We start from the raw sequence: 9,237 nt of genomic DNA, 5'->3' as shown, positions 1-9,237 counted from the left end.
CCTTTTATTCAAAATCTGAGGTCCTTTTTCCTACACGAGAGAGGTTTTCCTTGGCGCTTCTCAGACTGGGTGCCAGGCTCTGAGGAAACCCCAGGGTAGTGGGGGGAAGGATGGTCCACCCTGGGGAACAAAACCGGCCTGCCTAGGCGCTCGCTGAAGGGAAGGCTAGCGCGCCAGCCTTCAAAGTCAACGACAGCCTCACTCGCGCCCCATACATCGCATCGTCCGCTTCAGGGTTTCAACTCGGGATGTAATTTAATTTGTATTTTGAAGACCAAATTAGTTATAAAAACAAATGTGCTCTAATAAATTAAATTTCTTAAAAACATATCATTTGAGTTAAATGTGGTTCGTCTATTTTTTTTTTCCTTTACGATGGGATACAATGGCTTAAAAACTCTTAATAACAAGCCCAATTCTTAGAATGCTTGTGAAAAAGCAAGAACAAGGTACCCGGTGTTCTCCAGGGCCCTAACTGCGTCCAGGAAGGGAAGAAGGGAGAGGGGGCAGACGAGGACCCGCAATATCAGCGAGGGCTATCAGGACGTCCTGCTAATAAACGACTTTTTCACTGTCCACACTATAATTGGTTTACAGCCTTTCTTGTTTATTTATCCATAAGAGCTGCTGTTAAATGGCTCGGGAAGGCTCTCGCCTAATGGCTCAGTAACGCTCCGGGCCTGTGGGAGGCGAGAGCGGCGCGGGCGTCGGCGGGGATGCGGAGCGGAAACGCATTTCGCCTGTAATGGACTTGGCGGTTTTATGACACCAGGAGCTGCATCCACAGAAGAAATACGACACACGATTTTTCTCAGTGGAGGGTTCTACCGGGTGAGGTCATATATTATATAGTATGTATTATAGATTACATTATACCACATCATATCATATATCATATTATATTCTATATAATTAGCCAATCCCAAAACCCTGTTAGCTTTGTTCCACTAAATAATACTAAATTGCTGTTTGACCTTACCTTCCTGGATCACTTCTTTAGGTAGCAAGCAGCGGCTAAGGCTACTTGCGAAAGCGGGAACACGCACCTTCAGCACCCTGTCCCCTCCCCCGCGTGCTTGCGCAGCCTGGGTTCCCGGGGTTTTTGCCCTCTAGCGTGGTGAGCGGGCTTGCTTTCTGCTGAACGTCTGTTTTCTTTCTGCAGGGCCGAGCAAAAATATTAAATGGGAGCAAATGAAGCATCGAAATGGAGACCAATTTACAGAAATGTGCAATTAGCGAGAAGTGCAAAGTAAACACTCTAGGTCGAGCATGGCAGGTGAGGCCGACAGCGGGGGCGGGGTGGGGGTGGGGAGGCTGGCTACCAAATCCAGAGCAGGGTGTTGGCGAGGGGAGGAGATGGGAGGAGGAGTAGGAGGAGGAAGAAGAGGAGCGGAAAGGTGGCCGATCTTTGTCCCAAGCAGAATTCACCACAGGCTCATAACCCCGTCGCCTAGTCAACCCGCCGAGACCTGGCAGATTATCTCCGAGGGTCAACACGCCGCGGCCAGGCAACCCCTACAGTCCTGCGCTCCTGATCGATGTGGTCACTCGCGGCCAGGGTGATAGTGTCGGGTTCTCTGCGACCGCCGCGAACAATAGACTCATTGACTCCAGGGTACAGAGATTAGGTGCGCGGGTCCCATGGCCTTTCACTCCCTCGCTGCCCCCCACCCCCAGGACCGCAGGTGGCCCTTTTCCCTGAAGAAATCGCCGACACCCCCCACCCACCGGGCTTCCTGGTAGCTGCGCGTGTTCCCAGACTCGCGCGGACCTGTCCGTACTCAGCACACACCTACACGCCTACGCTGAGGCGGCACAAGTGTCTAACAGAATTCTGCAGAGAAGTCAAATCCCACCTTGGCTTTTCGCTTAGTACAATCAATCCGTACGCGTGGAAACTCAAATATTTCCACTAGGAGAAAAAATATTAAAATCTACCTGTTAAAGGGCTGGATGCAGCTTGTACTTTAGGAAAGTCAAATCGTAGTGATTTTTCTCTTGTTGATTCCTAGGTCTTCACGCTCCCCCTTGTCTAGGCTTTTCTGTAAAAGTATCTAGTTTTTCTAAAACCGCACCTTGCGGTTTAAGGAATGTGTTCATTTCGACAGGAGCCAGTCCGAGGCCGCTCAGGACGCCCAGGGCAAAGTGGTCGGCGGCGTTGGTCCAGCCCAGGCCGAGGGTGGGTGGTAGCCACTGAGACCCGGAGGTAGCCTGTCCGCGCCATGGAGTCGGAAAAAAGTATCTCTGTTTAAGTCAGGAACCCAGAGTGCCAAGAAGTTACCCAACCGGTGGAAGCCAAAGGCTGACGTTATCATAAAAACGCAGTACTTTTGTTTATGTTGTAAACACTGCCTGCCTCTCCCCGTCCTGCGTCCTGCCTTCGTTCAATCGAACGAGGGAGTCGTCTCCAGCGGACCGACTCTGCCGGCGGCGGATCGGCGGAGAGCCGATTCTTTCCCCCCTTGCCACATGAGGAAACCATTCGAGTCCCAGTTTATCGAAATCACAATTAGTAATGCCTAATAATTTTTTTCAAAATAAAAAGACACCGTGAATGTCTCAGAAGTTACAGTTTACTCTCCAGAAGTTCCGCAGCACAGCCACAGATAAAAACATTCAACAAAAGCTGGATCTCTGCGTGTTAGCTCGTGGGTGTCCTTGGTGTCTGTGTACAAAGTGCATACACGAAATGGAACCAACTGCTTCCGACTTGTAGAGCTAGGTCTGCAAGCTTTTTGGACCGCATTCCCTGGCAGTTAAAAAAGAAGTTTAAATGTACAACCTCAATATGTACATTTACAAATTATTTGTCAAACACACAATAGATCGTTTAAAATCTGATGAAACTGTTTCTATAAATGAATGGAAACTCTAAGATTTTCATGCGCGCCCAACTTTGGAGAGCTCTGCCAACCGCGCGTACTGGTGTGTGCAGTAAGCTCTGCTGAGAGAGAAAATCGAAACAGACGCGGGCGCTCGCGGGGACCTGGGCCTCGCTTCTTAAGGCAGTCAGTCCGGCCAATAATGGCCCCGCGCTGAGCCACGTGGGTCACAGCCGGGCCTATCGCTGGGCGGGCGGCCCGCGGTCCGCGCCCGCCGCGGGTTCCCTCTGCGCGCACAGCGAAGCTGTCAAAGCGAACGGGCGTGGCGCCGGGAGTGCCAGGGCAGCACCGCTCCGAGTTACCGGCTCCAGCTCCCAACTCCGGGCTCCCAAACGCCGGCGGCAGCATGAACGGCGAGGAGCAGTACTACGCGGCCACGCAGCTTTACAAGAACCCGTGCGCGTTCCAGCGGGGCCCCGCGCCTGAGTTCAGCTCCAGCCCCCCTGCTTGCCTGTATATGGGCCGCCAGCCCCCGCTGCCGCCGCCTCCATTCCCCAGCACCCTGGGCGCGCTGGAGCAAGGCAGCCCGCCGGACATCTCCCCGTACGAGGTGCCCCCGCTTGCCGAGGACCCCACGATGGCACACCTCCACCACCACCTACCTGCTCAACTCGCTCTACCCCACCCGCCCGCCGGGCCTTTCCCGGATGGAGCCGATCCGGGAGGCGCTCTGGAGGAGCCCGGCCGCGTCCAGCTGCCTTTCCCGTGGATGAAGTCTACCAAGGCTCACGCGTGGAAAGGCCAGTGGGCAGGTAAGCCTGGATCCCGGCCCCTCTCCCCTCATCCTCTCTCAGCTGGCTGACCCTACCTCGGATCACTCCGAAGGACCTCTCTCCCTGTTCGCGTTCCTGGCCTTTACGGATAACCCGGGGTCCAACTGAGCTACACGGGGACCCAACGAGGCCATCCCACACTGACATGCTTGTCGGCTCCAATTTGGAGTGTCTTTGCCTCTCAGCTCTCCTCCTGGGAGCTTAAACCCCTATCTCCTCTGTATTATGAACTCCGGGAGCCACTCGCTCCCAGCGCCTTTCCCAGAGAACCAAGGTCTGGCCGAGCTCAAGGCTTCAGAGCCTCGGATCTTCCTCCAGCTGGGGATCCTCCCGCCCCGGACTCCCGGGAGTTCGCGTGGAAGAAACGGAGCAGGTCGGGGTACCTGTGAGAGGCAGGAGCGAGCCTTCGGAGCCCGGGTCCCCTGGCGCCTTGTGTCGGGCGGCTTTACTGCAGCATGGTGGCAGTCCCGGGCACCCAGTACGTGCAGGAAAGCAGGGGCGTCCGGCGGCCAGGGGGCACCAGACAGGAGCTGAGGCAAAGTGGGGGGCTCACCGCTAGGCCGGGGACCGGCCGCTCACCTAAGAGCCTGGCAGCTGGGCCAGGCGCCTGCGATACTAATTTCACTTTAGACCAAACAGAAGTGCGCGAAGGGGTCTGCTCGCGCTGCTTGCAGGAAGTCAGTTTGAGGAAGATGCTCTTTCTGCGCAACTGGGCCAGGGAAGCGGGAGCCCTGGGTCTCTTTGGCCTCAGGCGGAGGCGGGTAACAGAAGGTCACCCCGGAGCTGGAGGCGGAGAGCAGAGACCCCGCTCTCGCCCTCCCGCAGTCCTTTCCCCCCCCTGACCTGGCTGCGATTTCCCGTGCGGCCTGTGACGCCCCCGCCACACAATGTTATCGCTTCCGTGCCGAAGCCACTTCTGGTCACACCTGCTGCACTGCAAATAGTTGACTTTTCTTTCCTTCCAACTCACAATCGGGAGTCCGAGGAAAGGCTCGAGCTGGTGCCCCTGATGATCCTCGGGGTCTGGCCGGTCCTGCTGGGCCCTGATCCTGGCACGGCCAAGCAGGGCTTTGGGGGGTCCCGGCTCGCTCAGAGTCCCAGGGCTCACCTTTCCTAGTTAGTTCACTTTCTCTTGAAACTGAGTGTGAGGACCAAGCCGGTCCTGAGGCAGGACGCGGCAATAACTCAGCCTCAATCTTCCTTCCCCACCTGGGGCGAACCCCGGCCCAAGGCGGTTCCAGACGCGCAGGCTGTTTCTGCTTACTTACCAGCCTGCGTGGTCCGGGCCTAAGAACTCGGAGTCTCGCGGGAGGCAGGAGGACAGCGTCTTTCAGTCGGGCTGGAGGACCTTCAGCCCCTAGTTCCCTGCAGGGAGCTGCGGTCCCTCTCTAGGGCTCCCTTCTGCAGGGCGCTGGGGACACACGTTTCCGGCCTCTGGGGCCCTGCTGGCTGCTTCTTCAGGAAAAGGGCTGGGAGGCCCTGAGGTGGGCTAAATTTCCTACCCTTCTCCCGCAAGAGTGTTATGCCAGCTCTGGTGGAGCTTGGGCTCCAAGCGGATCCAAAAAGCCAGAAAGTAAAACCCGAAGGAAAAATCGGCAACCTTGCCGGGGCATGGAGGGACCCTGGAAGGGTGACATCCCCAGTCTGGAACATCGGGGCTGGAGGGGACTCTGCCAGCACCCTCTGGCTCATTGCAGGCTCAGCCAGCCAGTAAGGGGCCCAAACCCTCTTTCCTGGAAGCTGCTTGGGGGGGGGTCCTCCCCCAGAAAACGTTCCAAGGAGTGGAACTTCAAGGCTCTGTGAAGCTGCATAGTGGGTTTTCACGTCCCTGAGGAGAAAAAAGTGACCAAGGGGCTTTTATTCATAGTACACGTATGAGTACTAACAATAACAGGGACTTCTGAAAGACTCGGCCTAGAAAGTGAACTGTCTCACCCTCACTGGCAGGATCTCCTCGCCCAGCACCTTGCCATCTACCCAACCGCGGCCCCCTCAACTTTCACCTCCATCTCCTGCGGACTCTCCAGGGCTCGGGTTTGTTAGGGTAGCTGCCCCAGCACAGCGGCCTGCCACAGCACCTCTGTGAGGCCCACAGAAGAGGACCAGAGCCCCAGGGAGATTGTGGGTTGAAAGTAAGAACCCGGGGGGACCTTTTTAAGTGTTCCCGCACGCTTCTTCCCCTGGCAGGGAAGGCTTGGAAGTGTAAGATCCAGAGATGCCCTGCAGCAAGCAGACCTCCTTCCTGACTGAGGCCTGACCCTCTGCATCTTCTAGGAGCCAACTTCCAGCCTGGGGGGAAACCAGGCTGGTTCCATTATGTAGTTAGCCCTCCTCCCCTAACCCGAACACCAGCTTTTCAAATCCCTAAGGCCTAGCCAGCAGTCAAAGGAGAAATGTTTCATACCTCTGCCCTATATGAACAGACGTAGGCCTTGTCCCAGAGTTTTAGTAAAACTTATCCCAACAGAGTCCACAGCCCATGCAGTCAGTATCTTGACTAGAAAGGAAAAGCTTGGGACCTCAAGGAGCCAGGAGGCAAACACAGGTTGTGCAGCGCCAACCTACAGGATCGGTCCGGCTCTTGCTTCCCCAAGTCTGGGCTCAGAGCTGGGAGCTCTTGACCCCACCACCACCAGCTTCCTCCAATCCCCAGAGGGATTCGGGCCTCTTAGCCTCCCTTCAGCCAGGATTTGGGGCCTAGGACAGAGAGGCTGAGGCTGACAGAGATGTGTTTATAGGCCCAGAATAGTTTCCCTTCTTTTTCAGTGCAGGGGACCAGCAGAGGTTAAAATGAGAACAATTATAGAAAATATACTGACTCTTAAGTTGGGGGCAATTACAATAAAACTAAAGAGAGATGATATATGGTCAGACATAACTATATATATTATACATGTACGTATATAGTTATATTAGATCAAGGTTTTTCAGCATTTTTATTAGCTCAAGGTTTTTTAAACTAAGTTTGCACCTATTAGTAGTGAAATCAATTTACTGGGTTGAGACCTTTTTTAAAAAATGAAATAGTGAACAACAGGAAAAAAAATAGCATCATATATGGTAAAGATTGATTTTGTGTCCTGAATTTTTTGTGTCGGTTTATACGTCTCTGTGAGCTGGGTAGTGATCTGTAATGTATTTCTTACTGTGGGTCATCTGCAGAAAGTGGAGTTGTTTTGTTTTATTTTGTTATATATTAAAAACATTTTATTGCCTTTGTAGAATCAAGTAGGTTTAGATATCTATAATGTGCATTTTAATCAGCATCAACACGAACACCAGTTAAGGGAACCCATTCAAGAACCACTTGTTAATAGAGCCCACCGCAGGGTCACCGAGAGCCTGGACCTCCCAGAAAAGGCGACCGAAGGCTGTGTGGGCCCTTACTGGGGTAGGCATTGGGGCTCGGTGGTGGCGTGGCAGAAGGGGTGGTTTCGTAGGATTGGGGTGAAAGGTTGGGTTGCGTGAGTGACGGCAGGGCAAGAGGTGCCAGGGGTCGGGGGACCACACTCAGGAGCTGTGTCTCCCGCAGGCAACGCCTACTCCGCAGAACCCGAGGAGAACAAGAGGACGCGCACCGCCTACACCCGGGCGCAGCTTCTAGAACTGGAGAAGGAGTTCCTATTCAACAAATACATCTCTCGACCCCGCCGGGTGGAGCTGGCTGTCATGCTGAACTTGACGGAGAGGCATATCAAGATCTGGTTCCAAAATCGCCGCATGAAGTGGAAAAAAGAGGAGGACAAGAAGCGCGGCTGTGGAACAGCCGCCGGAGGTGGCGGGGACGGGGAACCGGAGCAGGACTGCGCGGTGACCTCGGGCGAGGAGCTGCTGGCGCTGCCACCGCCGCCACCCCCCGGGGGAGCTGTGCCACCAGCTGTCCCTGTTACAGCTCGAGAAGGCCGACTGCCCCCAGGCCTTAGTGCGTCACCGCAGCCCTCCAGTGTCGCGCCCCTGCGGCCCCAGGAACCCCGGTGAGAGGGAGGGGCTCCTCCCTGCCAGAGGCTTTGACCACTCACAGACGAGGGGAAGCGGGCCTAGGACCCCAGGTGTGGACCACCAGCCCTGGCCTTTTGATGGGGCAGGTACTGCAGCGCCCACCCCAGGTGGGAGGGGAGAGGCGGCGCTCTCAGGTGCCTGTGCCAACTGGGGCCGATGGGGAAACGCTGGTTGACCTTCCAGAAGGGACCCTTTCTGTAGATCTGAGTCTTCTTCGGGTGAGCTTGTTGGATCGACCGCGTCTGCCACTAGTGCAGGTCCCAGCACTCCAGAACCAGGGACGTCTTTAGAGAAACCAACTCTTCAAAAGACAACAACAACTGTACTAATTGGAGCTTTCTCCCAAACATGGCAATCCAGCTAAATGGAGTGCCTGTATGTGCCCAGAAACAGAGCCATTTTGATTCAGGCTTCTGCCTTAACATTTAGAAATAATTATAAGGAAATATCAGAGGTTTCAAAGATCCAGCGAAATGGATGCCCTTGGACTTGGATAATTTCTTTCCCCCTCCTCATCCTCCTTTCTTTTAAAATCCATTTAGCGCAGCAACATACTTCCCCAGAACACATCCTTACTTCACCCTGCACCTCTTCACTCGGAAGAAGAGGTGTTACAAGGGAAGCTGGGCAGTAGCAGGGCTGGTGTGCAGGAGCAGGGAGAGAGTCCCTGTATACCCCTCCGTCAGACGTTTCCAGAGAGAGCAGGAGAGATGGGGCTGGGCCAAGGGGCTTGGGGAAGAAAGATGGACTCGAGTGAACTTTCTATTAAGGACGTGGATTGAGTTCCTGGTCTCAGGGCAGAGAGGCTGTGTGGAAGGCAAGCAGGGTCTCCCGACCCACGTCGGAATCTTGTCTCAGAACCAGTATGATTTCCACATCTTTAGGAATGATAAAAACACATGTGTTTGAGGAGATGAGAACCTGGTTATTTTTATTTAAAGTTGTGAAATTACCTAACAGTTCTTTTACACACAGGTCTGGTTTCCAGGTCAATTTTGGTTTGAATGCAGGTTATGTTTGTGGAAAATGTTTAATAAATACAGATAACACGGAAAGAGGTGAAAACTGATTCCTTCGTTTTGTATCCACCCTTTGCCTCTGTCGCAGCGCAATGATTCCAGTTCATTTTACAAATCAAAGCAGCATTTATCTTTTCCATACTAACTAGAGAAGATCCCATAATTAAGAAACATACATTTGGGTTTCGGACTGGGGTAACGTAATAGTATGCGGATTCTCAGTTTTGTTTTGTTTCATTTTTAACTTGAGCCACTTCTCAAGATGGATTTCGTCAGTAAAATAGCCCTGAGGCATTGGGGTGGGATTGCAGCTGAGCAGGTCTGAACCGGCCGGAGACTCAGGGAACCTCGAAGTCGGCCAGGGCCGTGGCTGAGTCTCCTCTTTCTTCCCCAAGAGGTGGTCTGGGAGAGGCTTTTTTCTTTGGCTCACCCAAAGGAGTGTTGCTTTGGATGAGTCCATGCCCCAGGGTCCCCAGGTCCAGAGTGTCTTGTGCTAGGGACAAACAGGCCCCTACTCAGTGGGCTTCCAATTCCTGGTGCTCCCTGTTCCTCCTGGCATCCGTC

General features: G+C 54.0%; 1 protein-coding gene across 1 annotated transcript; it reads left to right on the top strand.

Moving 5' to 3' along the window:
* Nucleotides 1–3,157: 3,157 nt before the first annotated feature.
* Nucleotides 3,158–8,680, top strand: PDX1 (pancreatic and duodenal homeobox 1). Its single transcript, XM_024551064.3, has 2 exons — nt 3,158–3,634; nt 7,188–8,680. Exons 1-2 carry the CDS (start codon nt 3,229–3,231, stop codon nt 7,631–7,633), a joined length of 852 nt encoding a protein of 283 aa, XP_024406832.2. The 5' UTR covers nt 3,158–3,228; the 3' UTR covers nt 7,634–8,680.
* The last annotated feature ends 557 nt before the right edge of the window (nt 8,681–9,237 follow it).

The sequence above is a fragment of the Desmodus rotundus genome, chromosome 3, assembly GCF_022682495.2.
Source record: "Desmodus rotundus isolate HL8 chromosome 3, HLdesRot8A.1, whole genome shotgun sequence".
NCBI classification, from domain to species: Eukaryota; Metazoa; Chordata; class Mammalia; order Chiroptera; family Phyllostomidae; genus Desmodus; species Desmodus rotundus.
Note: the sequence above shows the minus strand (reverse complement) of the source record. Positions and strands in the feature narration are given on the sequence as shown.

Bases quoted from the DNA above. Each gene is read 5' to 3' on its own strand.
- PDX1 (XM_024551064.3), top strand. From the start codon at position 3,229: ATGAACGGCGAGGAGCAGTACTACGCGGCCACGCAGCTTTACAAGAAC. The intron at 3,635-7,187 runs GTAAGCCTGGAT...TGTCTCCCGCAG, and splicing joins GTGGAAAGGCCAGTGGGCAG to GCAACGCCTACTCCGCAGAA.